The sequence below is a fragment of the Nicotiana tomentosiformis genome, chromosome 10 (genome assembly GCF_000390325.3).
Source record: "Nicotiana tomentosiformis chromosome 10, ASM39032v3, whole genome shotgun sequence".
NCBI classification, from domain to species: domain Eukaryota; kingdom Viridiplantae; phylum Streptophyta; class Magnoliopsida; order Solanales; family Solanaceae; genus Nicotiana; species Nicotiana tomentosiformis.
The window spans coordinates 76,377,325-76,396,281 of NC_090821.1; the positions used below are offsets into that span (position 1 = coordinate 76,377,325).

The 18,957-nt window shown below is 36.8% G+C and overlaps 3 protein-coding genes across 3 annotated transcripts; 2 read left to right on the plus strand and 1 right to left on the minus strand.

The window, feature by feature from the left end:
• Positions 1–2,828: 2,828 nt before the first annotated feature.
• On the plus strand, positions 2,829–4,519 carry LOC117275968 (zinc finger BED domain-containing protein RICESLEEPER 2-like). Its single transcript, XM_070187162.1, has 4 exons — positions 2,829–3,079; positions 3,182–3,979; positions 4,069–4,187; positions 4,446–4,519. Exons 1-4 carry the CDS (start codon positions 2,829–2,831, stop codon positions 4,517–4,519), a joined length of 1,242 nt encoding a protein of 413 aa, XP_070043263.1.
• Positions 4,520–8,238: 3,719 nt separating this feature from the next.
• Positions 8,239–13,328, plus strand: LOC104117604 (uncharacterized). Its single transcript, XM_009628678.4, has 4 exons — positions 8,239–8,339; positions 9,761–9,865; positions 10,520–10,597; positions 10,704–13,328. Exons 1-4 carry the CDS (start codon positions 8,328–8,330, stop codon positions 13,035–13,037), a joined length of 2,529 nt encoding a protein of 842 aa, XP_009626973.1. The 5' UTR covers positions 8,239–8,327; the 3' UTR covers positions 13,038–13,328.
• Positions 13,329–14,097: 769 nt separating this feature from the next.
• On the minus strand, positions 14,098–16,986 carry LOC104117595 (probable histone chaperone ASF1A). The gene is made up of 3 exons (XM_009628669.4): positions 16,684–16,986; positions 14,821–14,936; positions 14,098–14,736 (listed from the first exon to the last, which is right to left on the minus strand). The coding sequence occupies exons 1-3, from the start codon at positions 16,790–16,792 to the stop codon at positions 14,344–14,346; spliced, it is 618 nt and encodes a 205-aa protein (XP_009626964.1). The 5' UTR covers positions 16,793–16,986; the 3' UTR covers positions 14,098–14,343.
• Between the last annotated feature and the right edge of the window lie 1,971 nt (positions 16,987–18,957).

An 18,957-nucleotide genomic window follows, 5' to 3' on the forward strand; every position in this document is an offset into this window, starting at 1 on the left:
TCTGCCCTCTTTCCTGTGCAAGAACCATTTTGATCCTCCTTGCGACATTAGCAGCCGCCTGAAAAGAAATCTCACTTTCGGACTCCTTGGCCATCTGAAGTCTGATAGGGTGAGTGAGTCCCTCAATGAACCTCCTCACTCTCTCTCTCCCTCCGTAGGTAGTAAAAGGAGAGCATGACGGGCAAAATCCACAAAATAGGACTCATACTGAGTAACAGTCATACTGCCCTGCTGTAGACGCTCAAATTACTTGCGGAATTCCTCTCTCAGTGTGATAGGGAGGAACTTCTCCAGAAATAACTGAGAGAACTGCTCCCAGGTAAGTGCAGGTGATCCGACTGGTCGGGTCAATGCGTAATCTCTCCACCACCTCTTGGCAGAAGCCGTCATCTGAAATACAGCAAAATCAACCCCATTGGTCTCAACTATACCCATGTTCCGCAGCACCTCATGACAGCGTTCAAGATAATCATGTGGGTCCTTAGAAGGTGTACCACTGAAGTGAACTGGAAAGAGCTTAGTGAACTTATCCAATATCAATAAGGCCTCAAAAGACATGGCGGGCCTATCACCGGTCTGTACCGCAACAACTGGCTGAACTACCCCAACTGGCGGGGCTGCTGGAGCCTGATTCTGGGGAGCCATCTGCTCCAGAGCGGGAGTAGTGGGAGTTTGTGCTCCTCCCCCAACCTGTGAGATGGCTGGTGCCACTGGAAATGTACCATTATGGGCCACACCCTCCATAAGACTCACCAATCGGACTAGAGAGTCCTGAAGTACTGGAGTGACTATGAATCCTTTCGGGACCTAAACTGGTCCAACTGGTACATTCTGAACTAGGACCTCCTCCTGAAGGTCTATCTGAGGTTCTTCAACAGGTGCAACTGCTCGAGCTCTAAACTGAGCTCTACCTCGGCCTCTAGCACGACCTCGGCCTCGACCTCTACCCCTGGCCATAGTTGCCACCGGGGGTTCTGGTTAGGGGTGGGCATAAAATCCGAAAAATCTAATTCCGAACCGGACCGAATTAATTCGGTATTTCAGTATAATTCGGTATTACATTTTCGGTATTTCGGCATAACGTTTCAGTCCTCGGTATTAGGATCTTGAAATTTTGGTATACCAAAATACCAAATTTTAAAGAATTTTATGTTGGATCTATACTGCCCAGCCCAACCCAATATGTTGTATCTCTAATTCTCTACACTGCCCTAGTGCCCAGCCCAACCCAATAAGGCCCAACTCTTACCCTCTTTAGTCTTTCCCTAGTTTCACTTCACTACAGGAAATTAGAAAGAGAGAAACAGAAACCTAGCCAAAGAGGCAAAGAGCTGTGACTGTGAGAGAGAACTCAAAAAAGTGAGAACCTCGGCGCAATAGAGACGAGTCAGATGACGTCACGGCGACTTCACGACCTCGGCGCCGATGACTCTCAAGTGTGACTGTTGGTTTCCTTATTTTTTTACCTTCATTCTTCAATCTTCAACTCTTCAAAAGGTTCATAACTTTTCATTCTTCAATCTTCAGTTTTTTATAATAATTTATGGTAGATTAATTGGTAGTTCTTGGAATAAGAAAAACTCTTTGTTTTGCCACTTGTTTTTTTTAATGGCTAATCTCTTCATAAACAAGTTCTGGAAAATTTTACTTTGAACCTAAAGATTCCAGTGACATATAAAGAGTGGGATTAGTTTTTTAGTAGAGTTATTAAACTACAAGATTTGAATGAGTGGAAACTAGGGGTGGGCAAGCAAAAAGAATTTATGCGATTATCTTTCACTAGGTGGCGTGCAAAGAGGCATTTTCTTGTTAGGTGGCGTACTTTATTTTGATTATCTTCATTTGATATAATAATGAAATCAGCTAACAAATTCTATATTTGTAAAAGAAAAAGGAAACTGAACGTCTACATTAGTTGTCTTATAGAGGGTTACTAACTTTGACATGAAGACTCACTTCCAGATTCCACTCTTTACATAATATTATTTTTTCTTGCTCTCAATTACTAGTATTTCTAGTGAAAGATAATCACATAAATATATTTCTAGTGAGATTACAAAATTATGTTAGGGAAATAGTAGCCCAGAAACTCGTAGATATCCTTGTCAAATACTTGTCAACCTCTATTTTAGACTTTGATTATCTAAACTCAACTCTAGTCTCAATTTGTGTTTATATTTGTTTTAATTTTGTATAGATGGCGGATAAAAGTTAAGAAAATAAAAGCCATGCAACCTCGATCTGAAGTTTGGCAATATTTTGATAAATTTGAGGTAAATGGGGTCGGTAAAGCAAAGTGTAGATATTGTAAGCAACCTTATGCTGCTAATACGTCTAGGAATGGAACAACAAGATTGAAAAATCATTTGGCTAGATGCAAAGAATACCCACCTTACATTGATAAAGATAATAGTCAAACAAAGATAAATTTTCAATCTTGCCAAAATGATGGAGGATCGCTTTGGAAATTTGATCAAGAAGTGGTTAGGAGGGCCTTAATTGAGATGATAGTTATTGATGAACTACCATTTAGTTTTGTAAAAAAGGAAGGCTTTATGAAATTTATGAGAATAACTCAACCATTATTTCGTCTTCCTTCTCGTAGAACAATAACAAGCGATTGTTATGAAGTTTACGGTGAATTGAAGCAAAATCTAAGAAGGTCTTTTAGAGAAGCACAACCAAAAATTTGTCTCATAACAGACACATGGACTTCATTGTAAAGAATAAATTATATATGTTTGACAGCCCACTTCATTGATAGGGATTGGAAGTTGCATAAAAGAATACTAAATTTTTGCCCTATCACTAGTCATAAGCGTGAAGAGATGGATAAAGCTATTTCTAATTGTTTGCTTGAATGGAAATTAGACAAGGTGTTCACTATTACCGTGGACAATGCTTCTTTAAATGATGTCACAGTCAAAGAATTATCTAAAAAATTAGATATGTGGAAAACTAATATGATGAGTGGTAAACATCTTCATGTGAGATGCATGGCTCATATACTAAATCTAATTGTGCAAGATGGTTTGAAAGAAATTGATGCTTCTGTCACACATCTTAGAAATATTATGAGGTATGTGAGATCTTCGCCTGCAAGGACCTTAAAGTTTAAATAGTGTTGTGCACATGTAAAGGTAGAATGTATCAAAACATTATGTTTGGATGTTCCTACTAGGTGGAATTCCACCTATTTTATGTTGGATATGGCACAAAATTTTGAAAAGGCTTTTGACAAGTTTTATCTTTTTGATGATGGATTTTTTGCTTATCTATGTTCTCATCTTTGTGAAGATGGTAGTAGTGCAAGTCCTCTTGAATCTAATGATTGGGTGAATGTGAGGAATGTGATAGCGTTTCTTGCAAGATTTCACGAGCTTACCAAAAAAGTTTCAGGTTCACGTTATGTCACTTGTAATTCTCATTTTGAGGATGTATCTGAACTTTATTGTCATTTGAAAATGTGTTTAATTAGTGAGGATGAGCATTTGAGAAAAATGGCTGAGCAGATGCAAGAAAAGTTCAAGAAGTATTGGGGTGAGCCTGAAAAGATGAATAAAATAATTTTTATTGCTTCTGTCTTGGATCCACGTAACAAATTTGAATATGTTAGCCTTGCACTTGAAGAACTTTTTGGGGAGGAAAAAGGGAAGAAAATAAATGCTGAGGTGTATGCTTATATGAATTCTTTGTTTGAAGAGTATCTAAAAAAGTATTCAACTGGATCTTGTCCTCAATCTCCATCTAGTTCTACTTCATCTAATAACACATCTAATACATCTAGTGGGAGTGTTTTAACTGCATCATTAATAAGGACGAAGCTTCACTTGAAGAAACAAAAGGAAGACAATGGAAGTAGGGGTGCTAAATCGGAGTTGGATAAATACATTAGTGAAGAACAAGAGCATTTTAGTGAAGAATTTAATATTTTAAGTTGGTGGAAAACACATGCTCCTAGATTTCCTATTCTTTCAGAGTTGGCTCGTGATGTGTTGGCATTCCAATTTCTAGTGTGGCGTCAGAATGTGCGTTTAGCACCGGTGGCTGTATTCTTGATTCATTTAGGAGTTCATTGACTCCTAAATGTGTGCAAGCTCTTGTTTATGTTCAAGATTGGCTTAGAGAAGAGAAGAATCCTATTAGTGTTGAAGAAGACTGGGAGTATTTTGAGGAACTCGAGTTTGGTAAGTTTTAATATTTTGTGTGTATTTTAGTTCAAAATAATATATCATACTTGTTTATTTATATGACATATTTGGTCGAATTATCTTTAGATATGGAAAATAATGGAAGCACTACTAGCATTGTTTGATGTATAGTTGCAACTTGCAACTTGAGTGGTAAGTTTAATACTCTATTTGTTTGGTGATATACTTTTGTAGTTTTGTTTTATTATCATCAAAAAAATAATATTCTAACTTATGATTTATCTTTTTTTTTAGGTTCAAGTGCAATCATGACCCGTGCTCCTAATGTTCATCCAAAGAGGGATGACACACCATATGCGAGAGAATAAGAGTAGAATGGTTCAATCATCGATGATAGAATAAAATCGCACGACAGAATAAGAAATGAGTGATATTGTTCCTAAACTTTATAGCCTCTAAGAGATAAGTACAGACGTCTCCATACCGATCCTTCAGACTCTACTAAGCTTGCTCGTGACTCGCGAGACCTATGTAACCTAGTGCTCTGATACCAACTGTCACGGCCCGAATTTTCCACCTTCGGACCGTGATGGCGCCTAATATTTCACTTGCTAGGCAAGCCAACGTTAGAATAATATTAACCGTTTTTAAAATAATTTTTAAATTTATTAATAACAAGGAAGCAAATGCGGAAGCAATTTTAAAATAATCCATAATAATAACGGTGTCTAAATACCATCCCAGAATTGGTGTCACAAGTGCACGAGCTTCTAGAATAAATAAAATAAAGGTCTGAATAAAATAAAGCTGTCTGAAAATAAACACACAGCTAAAGTACAATAGACGGGGACTTCAGAACTGCGAACGCCATGCAGTTATACCTCAAGTCTCCTCTGATAGCTGAAATCCGAGCAAGTCTATGGTACGCCGCTGGGACCAACTCCAAAATCTGCACAAAAAGTGTAGAGTGTAGTATCAGTACAACCGACCCTATGTACTGATAAGTGCTGAGCCTAACCTCGACGAAGTAGTGACGAGGCTAAGGCGGTTCACTTACATTAACATGTACGCAATATTAGTAACAACAACAATAAGAAGAATAAATCAGGTAATTCATTTATAATAATTGAAGGCAACTCAGCAGTCATAACCAATTATCATTTTCATTATTTCTGTTGCAGCGTGCAACCCGCTTTCACAATATATCCACATTCAGTTCTGTTGCGGTGTGCAACCCGCTCCTCCAACATATTCATTTTAATCAAGTCTGTTGCGGCGTACAATCCGATCCTCCAATATTAACTTTTTAACAAGTCTATTGCGGCGTGCAACCCGATCCTCCAATATTTACTTTTAATAAGTCTGTTGCGGCATGCAATCCGATCCTCCAATATTAACTTTTTAACAAGTCTGTTGCGGCGTGCAACCCGATCCTCCAATATAGACTTTTAATAATTCTATTGCGGTGTGCAACCCGATCCTCCAATATATTCATTATAATTAATCATGTTGCAGTGTGCAACCCGCTCCTCCAACATTTTCATTTACCAATTCTTATAGAAGAAATTTTTCCAATAAATGTAACAATTAATATAAAATTACAAGACAACAAGCATACAATAATTATGGTTTAATTATGAAGCAAACAATGACAAATAGCAAATTATTATGAAAATCAGGGAGCAAATAGGCAGTTTAATATTTATTATGCTAAATGTCAAATAACAATTAAGGCACATAATTCAAATAGCATGTAACAATTAATGCAGGAATTCAAGAATTTATATTTGCAAAGAATAAGAGAGAAATAATTATTATAATAATTAATTAATTTATGATTAAAAATAATTTGTGATTTTTTCAAGTAAGCAGGCAAACAATTAATTTGACGACGTATAGACACTCGTCACCTCGCCTATACGTCATTTACATGCAATTCACATAACAAACAATTTAAGGGTTCTATTCCCTCAAGTCAAGGTTAAACCCGACACTTATCTCGCTTTGCAAATTCCAATCAATTATTCAACCACAGCTTTTTCTTTTAAATTTGCCTCCGAAAGCTTCAAATCTATTTACAAACAATTCAATATATTCAATATTAATCATAGGAATTAATTCCATATGAATTTATAAATTTTTCGGATAAAAATCCGAAATTCATTAAAATATTCGGCAGTGGGACGCACTTCTCAAATCCCGGAAAAACTTGCGAAATCCGAACACCCATTCCGATACAAGTTCAACCATACCAAATTTGTCTAATTCCGATATTAAAATGGACCTTCAAATCTTAATTTTTCGTTTTTTGGAAAGTTTTACAAAAATTACAATTTCTTCCATCTAAATCTGAAATAAATGATGAATATAGACATGGATTTGTGAAATACAATCACTATATGATAAAGAACACTTACCCAGTCCGAAATCGTGAAAAACTCCTTTGAAAGAGCCCCTAAGCCGAGTTATAATTGAGGGTTTGTGAAAAATGGAAAAAATCTCGTTTTTGGTTCTGTTTTAAGTCACATGGGTCAGGCCTTCTTCGCGTTCGCGAAGGGCCTGTCGCGTTCGCGATGAGAAGCAGCCCGTGGCTTTCGTGTTCGCGAGTCCTCCTTCGCGTTCGCGAAGGTTCCTCCCCCCCTCCCCGGTTCCCCCCTGGCCTTCGCGTTCGCGAGGCATAGCTCGCGTTCACGCTGAAGGAATGATCGACCCTCCCCCAGGTGTCCCTAACACTACGCGTTCGCGAGGACATGGTCGTGTTCGCGAAGGGTAATGCCCCCATCGCTTCGCGTTCGCGAAGAAGAAAGATTCAGCTGCCCAGTTTACTCTTCGCGTTCGCGAGAGTACCTTCGCGAACGCAAAGAAGTACATGCCAGAACACCTGCTGCGGCAAAATACCAGATTTTCAAAGTCCAAAACATCCCGTAGCCTATCCGAAACTCACCCTAGCCCTCGGAGCTCCAAACCAAACATGCACACAAGTTCTAAAACATCATACGAACTTGCTCGCGCGATAGAATAGCCAAAATAACACCCAGAACTACGAATCGGACACCAAATCAAAGGAAGTTTTAAAGAAAACTTTAAAACTTATATTTTTACAACTGGACGTCCGAATCACGTCAAATCAACTCCGATTCTCGCCAAATTCGGCAGACAAGTCATAAATATTATAGTGGACCTATACCGGGATCCGGAACCAAAATACGGACCCGAGATCAATAAATCCAACATCAGTAATTTTTTAGAAATCATTAAGCTTTCAAGCTTTTAATTTTTCATCAAAATTCCATAACTCGGGCTAGGGACCTCGGAATTCGATTCCGGGCATACGCCCAAGTCCCAAATCACGATATGGACCTACCAAAATTTTTAAAACACTGATCCGGGTCCGTTTGCTCAAAATGTTGACCAAAGTCAACTTAGCTGAGTTTTAAAGCTTTATTTCCCATTTTAATCCATTTTTCACATAAAAACTTTCCGGAAAAATGTACGGACTGCGCACGCAAGTCAAGAAATGATAAATGGTGCTTTTCGAGGTGTTAGAACACAGAATTACTTATTAAATTTAAAGATGACATTTTGGGTCATCACAGTTCCATAATTTCATGCACTAACAATATGAAAAATAAACTTGCAATATCACATATAAAGTAAATACGAGGTAAAATTACTATATAAAAGGTAGGATAAAAGATAAAATTAAATTATTTAATAATAAGTAATGACAATATGAGAGAAAAAAATAAGGTAATTACGCGACCACATCAAATCAGTCGTTACGTAGAGTGGCATTTTTCGCCGTTACCGATGGATTTAACGATACGATACAATAAAATTTGAGTAACAACTAAAATAAATATTATGTTTAAAGTAAAAATATGATGCAATACAACAAGTACCAACCATCTAAACAAGTTGTTAAACTCTATTTTACTATTTTATTGAGAATTAATTTAATTAACATCAAAAATATGGGGAGTTTAATAAAATCCATTAAATTAAGGAAAAAGAAAAATAAAACAAAGAAAAAAAAGGTAAAACAAAGCGGTTAAAAAAAAAAAAGCAAAGAGGAAACCGTTTATCATAATTATCTGCAACTGGGCGCGAAAATTTTCAAATGCATGCAAGCAAACCCTAAAGATTTGAAGAAGAAATTTCAGTCTTTGTTGAATTATGGAGAATAAGGTGTTTTTTTTTTTTATCTCCTTCAGAATTTGATGTCAAATTTTCCATTTCTTAAAATGTTGGAAATAGAAAATCAACTGAAAAGCAAGTTTTGCTCTATTCTAACATGATCAAGTTAAATTCTTTCTGTTTTCCTGCTTAAAATGGTGTTTGTTTGTATTTTTAATTCTATGCCTTCGAAAAATTTTGGGTTTTAATTTATTGGTTGTAATTTTCTTGTAATTTTGTTTCTCCTCTTCCTGTTTTCTTCCAACAATTCATTTCGATTTGCTATTTTTGAGTCCATATTTTCTTTGTTTTTGTTTTTAATTTTTAATTTTGATGGTTTAAAGAAAGGGACCAGGGATAAAGACTATTTTTGAGATAATCAATAGTTGTGAAAATTTTGTATTTTGGCACTTAAAAAGATGAGTATAATGGTGTTTTGGATCTCTAACACTGTGTTTAGTCGCGAGTCTCACAAAGTTAATTACGTGTGCCTTAATGTTGTGATGTAAATACAAGTTACCAGTGAAAATAGTAACCGGGAAAATAAGACAGATTAATTACCTACTACAACTTGTTAAAATGCAATTATAGGCATAAAAATTTCTATACATTGTCCGTGTTTATAAGTTAAATCCTTCAATTTACGGTGCATGCTCCATTGTGCATGTTTGCAATTGGGAATAGTATTGTTTGTTAGTCATCTATTCTATGTTTTACAAACAATATGCAAAACTTTTTTTGTTTCAATACAAGTGAGTGTGTTAGGATTTAGTCTTAGACTGCTAGTGGTTAGTGTTGAGTTCTCACTACTTTTTCGTTCCACTTAGTGCCGGGCTTTATCCACACTGGTTATTGTTTTGCTTTTCATCTATTTTCTGGTTCTTGTGATGCTGTTATTTTTCCATGGTTTTTAGTGATGGTACTGATATATTGCCTCTTTTCATGCTCTTTTCGTCTTCTTGAGCCGAGGGTCTTTCAGAAACAACCTCTCTTTCCCGATAGGGGTAGGGGTAAGGTCTGCTTACACACTACCCCAGACCCCACTAGTGGAATTTCATTGGGTCATTGTTGTTGTTGTACAAGTGAGTGTGTTAATTCTCAAAGATGAGTTTGGTTATTTTTCTACGGTATGTTCCACGTTAGTATGACTTAAGTGCCTGAAAGTAATGTTACTTCAAGTTTTTGGCTTATGCCTTTTGCTCATTACTTGATAGTCTAACTAAGGAACAAATTGGTGAAGAAACCGAATGTGCTGTGAAATGGCATACTTTGAGTAGAACCTTTATCGTATGTTAAGCTTCTTTTTTCTTAAAAATCGACATTGTCAAATCCTACTCATAGAGTATCTTCAGGTAGCTGGTACACTTTACTTGTGTACTTGTCTTTTGTTCCCTCAGCCTGATTTCTACTGACTTTTCTTGTTTGTCAACCAGGAGATGGGCCTCGATGACATAAAATCGAACTTTCTTGCTTTGAGGCAATTGTATGGTCTTTTGCGAAATGATGGAGATGGTCTTTCAAACTTGACATCTGATGGTGTAAGTTCCTCTTTGTGACTTTTATGGTGAGGATTCATATCGCCGACCCCAACTTTGTTTGGGATAGAGGCGTAGTTGTTGTTTAGTGGACATATTTTATTGCATGTAAAGAAAAAATGGCTTATAATGTTATGCATCTCTGAACTCTGCTAAGTTGAGTAGTTGAAAGGCTCAAATGTGGTGGAACTCGACCCCATTTTGGGTTTGATCAAAGAACTTTGAGATCCTAGTTTGTAAGATCTGAATTTGGATTTGATTATTTGTTATTAGTTTTTAAATATTATAATTCGCACATGAAAGTGTCTTTCACACAGCATGATGGTACTTGTCTTTCACGGCCACTATGGCACGAGGTCGGCCGTGGCATGCCTATGTCAATGGCACGAGGTCGGCCGTGACAGGCCACTATGGCACGAGGTCGGCCGCGGCATGCCTATGTCAGTAATAAAAGACATTGATTAATATCGTTTGTTCAATTGATAGTTTAAAATCTTGAAGCATTTTGATTACTAAGGAAAACTTATAAGTTGAAGTCTGCTGCATACCTTTAGCCCCCTATTGCTTCTCATATTAATAGATTTTTCATCTTATATATGACAGTCTAGACTCTTAAGGCCTATTTCTGACAGTAATTATTTTTCTTTCTTCAAATAGTTGGATTATGAAGCACGAGTCATGTTAAAGAATTTACTCGATACTACAACCAATGATGTTCTTAAGGCTTATTCTGAGGTACCTGACTGTGTTCTTTTTACACTTATAGTATCCATTCATCTTTTGTGTAAAAGAATTGGCCTTTTGGAGTAATATTGGTGGTGGAAAATTTCTCTGCGTACAGATCATAGCACGTCAGGCGCGTGTGCACAGCTTACCTCAGACTCGGCACTTGGTTGACACAGCGAAGCAACGGTCCCTTGCTTTATCAGACGTATCAAAATCTTCAGCTGTTATTCAAAGTCGTGGAAAAGAGCCGGTTGTCATGGATTCTACTTTATCGAAAGAGAAGCAGGAATCTATCATGCCGATTACTCAGACAGCTTACACACAGCCTCTAAAATTTAGCTTCAGTGCAAGTGAATCTGGAAATAAAAGAAAATTTTGCAGAATTTGCCAGCGCCCCAGAGTTGAAAAGCCAATTGTGCCTTGTATAAAGACCGAATCTTCTGAAAAAGAAGCTCCATGTTCTACAAAGGTCGTGGCGTTGCAAGAACAGCAGAATAGTCTTTTCGCTAATTTTTCTTGGGATACTCAACAAGAAGCATTGCAATCAGGAAACACTGAGAGTGCAAAGGCGAGAGAAGTTCTTGATCTCCATCGCATCTCAAATGGTACAGAGACAGTGGATCTTTCACAATCCATGCATGAGTTATCTGGTGTGATAAGAAGGGTGTCCGATGGGGACCATGATCTTTTCCCGACCGAAACTAATGATGTCATCAAACAACTCGAGTCGCACATTTCAGCTCTGCAAATGGATGCTGAGAACCTGGTTCTTGCTGATAAACATGCAGCTGAGCATAAACTCAAACCGATTACTGTTTTTGTGCCACAAGCAGAGTTAGCTACTCCTATCAAGAAGATAGAAGGAGATACAAGTTCATTGTATCCAGGGTATGTTGTTCCGCCTACCAGAATGTCAAAATTCTCAGCAGATCAATTGCCCAAGTCTTTCGAGTCGAGTAGTTACCAGCCAAATCAGTTGACACAACAAAAGATAGTAGCAAACACCTTCCCTCCTGAGGAACATGATACTTCTAAAATGCTAGACTTAATCGAAGAGAATCAGTGGCATATACAGAAAGAACACTCAATTAATGTTCAGTCAAAGAATCAACATGATTGTACTTCAGTACAGAATCCTTATGCTGACCGTTATTGTTACCAACAAGACCAACAGAATATGGAAATTGGGGTCACTGCTTTGCCTGCAATGTTGGTCATCCCGAGCCAGAACCAAATGCCTTCAAACGAGAAAACAGGTTGCCTAGGAAAATCAAATGCAGCAGATATTTTCAGAAACAACAGAGATATTCCAGGATTGATTGATTACGGGAGCAAGTTAACTTGGCCTGGGACATACGAGGGCAGAATGGATTCACCTTATTCACAGCAGGCAATAATGAGGCGATCAGGATTGAATCAGAAGCAAGGTCAATTCGCACCATCCCAAAGCTCTTATGTAAACTTGGGCAAAAAGCCTAGTAAACATCTGAAAAATAATAATCACATGAAACGACTGAGGAGGAGGCATTTACATGGACATGAATCAGAGGTTTCACGCTCAAGCTCGCCATATTCTTCCAGCGGGACAGATTTACAGCAGACAAGCACTTACAGTAGTGAGAGAGATCATCCCTTGCCAAGGCAGATTCGAACCAAGATGCATTATTCAGACGAAACAAGCAGCTATGGAGGAAATGAATTATATAGTCGGAGAGACAGTAGTCAAACTGAGTACACGGTCAGCTCAAGCTGCAGTTCGATCGAGGGTTACTCGTCTCCAATTGGTAGTGAAAGGGCTCGTGAAATGATTTCTGCAAGTAAAAGTGAGAGAGAGATATCCTCATCACTTTATGGTTCGGGGTCTGACCATCTTGAAGAACCCTCTTACTACTCAGCAGATTCTTCATCAAGGAAGTCAAGTCCTGCGCGCGTTTACAAGTCTGCTAACTCAAGAAAATCAAAGAAGAATAATGGAAGGTGGAAGAAGTTGAAAGACAAGCTAGCGATTGTTTTTCACCATCATCATCACCACCACCATCACCATCACGGTAAGGATGGTAAAGGCGAGGAGAGAAAAACATCTTTGTTGAGGCAGAGAGGAAAAAGATTCAATGGCCACTATTCTACAAGCAAGGATGAAGCTTTTGGAGAAAAGGCTTTGGAAAAGTTTGGGAAGTCAGCAATCGATAAACAAGCTGGTAAAAAGCAGCAGGGAGGACAGTTTCAGACCCTTGCTCAGGGGCTGATGCGACACATCCAGCATTCAAAGAAGACAAAGCACAGCAGCAGTAGACAAGTAGATAAAGGACAACATACCAATACGAAGGTGAATAACAAATTTCGTTGGTGGCAACTACTACGGCATCACAGAGGTATGGATAAATCACCTGCAATGCTAGGAGCTGGCAATAGAAAAGGGCATTCAAAAGCTTTTCCCAAGATGAAATGAGGCACCTGAAATTGCAGTGTGGTGATACTTGTGAATAAGAGCACAAGTTCTTGACAACACTACAGGAGATGATGGAGATTTAAACTCTCAACAACAAATATCACCATTTATGTTGTATTTTGGAGAGCAGATTTAGAAGTGTTATATCGTTAAGATTAAGGATGGTTTCAACATTGTATTCTTTAAAATCAAAATAATCTGCTGAAGCCGTTTCCTTGGCATTGTATTGTTGGAAGCTTTTGTTGACCTTACATTTATTATTTCTAATTCTGAGAGGCTATGTACATGTTAGTGCTGTAGCCATGGAACCTAAGTGGCTTGGGTTTCTTCATGGGATTTTATCTGATGTTTGTTGAAGGTGAATTTTGGTTGTGTTTTGTGTCTGAATCTTATCAATGATGAATGATGTGTTTGGAAATTAACACAAGATGAAAATTGGAGTACTTGACAATGTATATATAAACAATAAGTTTCTTCAACTTCATTGCCATTATCATCATTAAATTGTAATCTACACAGTTTCTTTCCTTCATAGCTTTCTTTATGTGATAGAAATTTAAGGAGTTGAAGTTCCTATTTTTGAAGAAATCTTCAACAAAAAAAAAAAAAAAAAAAAATTAGCTACCAGAAACACGAGTAATTGCAGTCTCTTTTTATCTGTTCTTTTCCTTTTCTTTCTTCAGTTTGTATTCTTTCCCCTTCTTATATGTCGATTTAGATTATTAATGTAGCCTAAGGTCACCAAGCCTTTTGGATAGGTTAATTTGAATTACACCAATTTTAGCCCTTAAATGAATATATAACTCATTCAATCTAATTAAGTTTGGACGAATTGAACCGAAATATTTTTGGGTCAAAATTGATGACCCTTGATTCACCCCTCCAGAGCATACATTTTCTCGGTAAAATGCTGACAAAATATTATAAGTTGAAATATGGATATATTCATATTTGCCAATTTACAGCCAAATCTCACCACTACGGCAAGGAAAAAAGCACAACACTGGAATTCGAGAACCAGATACGAGACTGAAAAAGTGGCTGGTATAATAATCAGAGATAAAAACATGTGCAAATATCATATGTAATTCAATTCTGGACTGTAAATAAGCATTTAATTTAAGAATGATTGTCTCAGCCACAACTCCAGCAGATACAATATTTCATGTGTACATTTCAAGGCAAAAGTTAAAAAATACCACTCAGGCAATGTTGATTTGAGACCATAACAAATTGGTACAGGACATCATTAAAATATCAAACTCTGAAGGAAAACTTTTGACAGCCAAAGCAACTGTCTTGTTTCTCAGGTTTGAGAACACTGCACACTACATTTATTGGGTGACGCATTTGGTTCTTCTCCTTGCAAATTGACTTCTGCAGCATGGTCAGGAGAGGCAGGAGTCTGTTCTCCATTGTCATGGTCAGGAGAGGTAGGTTGTCCATTGTCATTGTTTTCTGGATGGAAATTAATGGGGAATTTCGTGACTCGGGGTTTATCAGCCAAAATATTCCTCTGGACCCTATCAAGCAAAACTTTCTGAGGTGGTTCCTCTTTTAATTGTTCATCATCGTAATCATTGTTCACATAATATCCTACTCGAATAAATTCTTGCCCCGCATAAGAGCATGTTAATAGCAATACTGTGACACCAATAATATCTTCTTCACGAATTTTGGATGGTTCAGGGGGATCAGCCTGAAAAGTGGTTTCAGCATAAGTCTCTATCCATCCAGCATAACAGTCAAGTGAGATTGCAAGGTTAAAGGGAGTAATAGTTACCTGAAGCACAAAACGATATTTCCCTACATTTACAGGTCCAACAAATACACTTTCTAGGAGTTGGTCATAAGTCTCATCCTCAGCAGATCCCACATAAGTTATCTTCCACTCTAAATCTAAAACAAATTTAAATGGTCAGCATTGGTGAAATAAGGTGATCCTGATTTATAACAATTAAAAGGCTAAAGAAATCTGTCAGCAATGTGAACATGGTAAGCTGAAGAAGAGCCGGAAAGAGAATCATTAAAAAAGTTGAACCAAAATCTCCAACTGCGAACAAGTAATATCAATTCTCCATCCCTACATACTAATGAAATAAATCCAACAACAAAATGAATTTCACAGGATGATGACAGTAGTACCTTGGTTAAACTATTAACTATTTAAAGTCCCAAGGTCACAACTTTTTTTAGAGTTTCGTCAATCACCTTGGACGTTTCTTAGATCATTATCTGATTCATGATCTGAAATTGACTTCTTATTTCCAAGTTGTAACATCAGGAGATCAATGAAGAAGGAAAATAATAAAATAAAAGAAAAATGGATCTCTGCTTATTGTTTCTCATGCTTATTCAAAATGCTTTACCCCATATTTACTGTTCTCGGGCAAGCAGTCTCATTTTTCAGTACATTCACTTGCCTTTAGTGCTTATACATGCATAAGGCACCTAATATCCATATAGAAAACTAACTTAGCTAGTAATCAGGGGAAAACTCAGCATATACGAAGATCCTTACTCTCTGAAAGACCAAATTCAAAGGTTTCAGAGTACATTTTATTAGGGGTGGGCGTTCGGACAGTTCGGATTAGATATGAGAATTTCGATTTTCGGATTGAAGAAATGACAATCCAAATCCAATTCAAATAAGTTCGGATTGGATCAGATTTTTTAAGTTCGGTTTCGGATTAATCGGTTTGGATATTATGGATTTTCAGTTTTGACCATATAAGTTGAGATGTTTCTACTTTTTACAAAAATGAATATCCAAATGAAGTACTCATATTAAATTGTCTGAAAAGTTACTCATTCTTGAGGTAATCATCAAAATAAAGTATTCAAGTAATGAAATTATTATTAAACAAAATACAACAAAGACATTAATACGACCGATGAGAAGTAACAATAGTAAAATCATATCCAAATATAAAGTATTCTGACAGTAACTTAGTAATATGAGATAATATCTAATGAGTAGGGTATTGAACTTATTAATATTGGCATATGGATAATGGACAAAATATAAAGTATAAAAATTTCGGATTTTTGGATATCCAAAAATCCGAAGTACCAAATCCAATATCCAATCCGAAATCCAAAAATTTAAAAATTAAATTCAAAATTCAATCCGTAATCCAAAAATCCAAAAAATTCGGATTTCGGATTTGCGCAAACTATGCCCACCACTACATTTTACAGCTAGAAAGGCAAAAAAAGGAACTCATGTAATCCCACTGTTCGGTTCACTATTTTAAAGAACTCTTAAAATGGATATTGCATCAACTGCAGTTGCATCCCAGGAACCACGTTCCACAGCATATATAACATTTGTCTTTTCTCACTCTAATTTTCTCTGATGAGAAAGAGATGCACCCAAATGAATAACTCAAATGGTACTATAGGTCACAGGCTCAATTTTTTTAATCTCTGGTATAAATTCCTGGCACCACTACTTACGAGTTACGACACATAGGCTCTAATTTCGCTAGCTCACCCATCAATTATTTCCTATTTTAATTTTTTAAGCCACACACACACACACATATTGACTATATTACCATTGTTACACCACATGTATAAACTTTTGCTTAAAATTTACCCGAAAACACAACAATTTCGAATGATGACAGAAGTAAAAATTTACCATCTTTAAGGGCAGCGAGACACTCATAAGAGATCTCGAACTGGAAAGGATTGAGAAACGGTGCCGGATTATCCAACACGGCAACATTTGTAATGTTGACAGCGCTCATTATTCTAGAAAATTCCCCAAATCCGAAACCCTAGATTGCTGAAAATGCTTTACTCAATGCTTCGAACGAAACCCTAATCGCTGCTGCAAATGAAAAAACGAGCCCGCGAAAATTTTATTAGAAAGTTGCATAAATAAAGAGCATTTCAAAATTGGCGGGAGCTTTTGTAGTTTCATTTTGTATTTGACAACAGCCCGCGAAAAATGGTACAGGACTAGGTGGCCAAGTGGACATTGGATAATTTCTTGGCTTTTTGTTAAGTAATTTATATAATTTTGCTTTAATTTTTCCAACCAAATTGCTGCAAATTTTTTTCTTTATTGCTTTAGGTATTCCTTGTGACAAATAGGTCAAATATTCGAGTCATGGAATCAGTTATTAATACTTGCGTCAAGGTAGACTGCCTACATATACCCCTTAGAGTGCGATGTTTCCCCGGACTCTACGTGAATACGGGATATTTTGAATACCATGCTGCCCTTTTATTGATTTAGGCATTTGGTATCCGAAATTACTGCTCCGATTAATTCGAATCACTTCGAGTATACTTACTAAGAGGGTAACATACTTCCTATCAAGAAGTTGTTTATTCATAGGACTTGAATCTAGTCTGATTAAGGGTGAATTAATCTCAATCAATCTTGCCACACTCCCTAATTATGCAGATTTATCACTTGTATTAAAATATAGTTTCTTCATTATGCATATGGCCGATACAAGTGTTCTTTTAGTTATTTGGTCTTTTTCACAATAAAAACTATCATTTATGATTGATCAAGTATATTGATCATTGTCAAGTTGGACTAGGTTCTTTCATTCTAATGCTTTCCATGTTTGGTACAAGAAGAATGATATGACTTGCTTAAATTATGACTATGCTCTTAATCCGACGTCTAGCTCAAATTCTTAATCCCATGAACACTTTAGTCGATATAAGAAAACTACTACTAATTTTCAATACAATAAGAGATTTTAATTGAAATGTATTATCTCTAACTAAATTTCAAATTCATGGCATAGTTGATTACAAGTGCATGCGATAAAACATTATACTACTGATCTTTCGCTTGGCATCTACACAGTTAAGGTGTCAAAGGAGTAGATTAGGTAACATTTGGACGAGTCAAATCAGAGTTATGTCAATAGTACATGATTAATACTCCAACCCGCTCCAAATTTGTTTGTGTCACGATGAGCTAAATTACGGGTCATACCCTAATCTGCGCAAGTTACAATTATTTAAAGTGAAATAAGGTGGTGCCTTGACATTGAGATGCTGATATTGTTAGTCAATATGTATTACTGTAAATAATGAAACAGTAAACTTTCTGAAACAGAAAAAACAGAAACAGAAAATTAGCAACAACATAATGTCAAAATAATTTCTCGAAAAATAATTTCGGAATAAATCGAGCCCACTGAATGCACAATGTGTCCTTAAGAAAATTATTCCCCTCAAGTACCCGAGGTGCTGGAATATTATCCTCACAGGATAGAACGATTTAACTCATCAGAGTGTTGGTACCAAAAACGCCGATCAAACAGCGAACCACTCGAAGGCTGTAAAACACACTGAAGATTTTGTGCAGAAGAAGAAAAAGAGGAGACAATTTCATAATTCAAGATTCTTGGATTCAAAGCATATTTATAGACTTTCTGGCACTGTTTCTGAAAAGGTTTGCAACCTTTCAGAAACAGCCATGGTTGTTGGAACAGGTTGTTTGAAATATTAGGAAAAAACGGATTTAAAATAATTCGAAAAAGAAAACGGACCGGACCGGGCCGCATCGCGGGTCCTGAGTTATTTCGGGTTGAATTTTTATTAATTAATTAAATAATTGAAAGAAATTTTATCCAAAAAGATTAATCAATCAATCGATCTTTGACCAAATCCGAAGCCGAGCGAGCGACGACGATGCGATGCTTACTTTCTTTTCAACCCATTTAACACCAAGAGAAGTGTTTTCTCAATATAAGCACATTCACTTTTCTTTCCACCACCAACGAGGGATACTTTGCTCTTTTCAAAGCAAAGGGGAGCTCACTTTTCCTCCACTTTCTTCCCTTCATTTCCCATTCATCAATCTTTAATCGCAACAATCCCTCACATGAATGGGGAATAGCTATAAGATAAAGGAATGCACAGACGAGTGTGTGTTTTACAT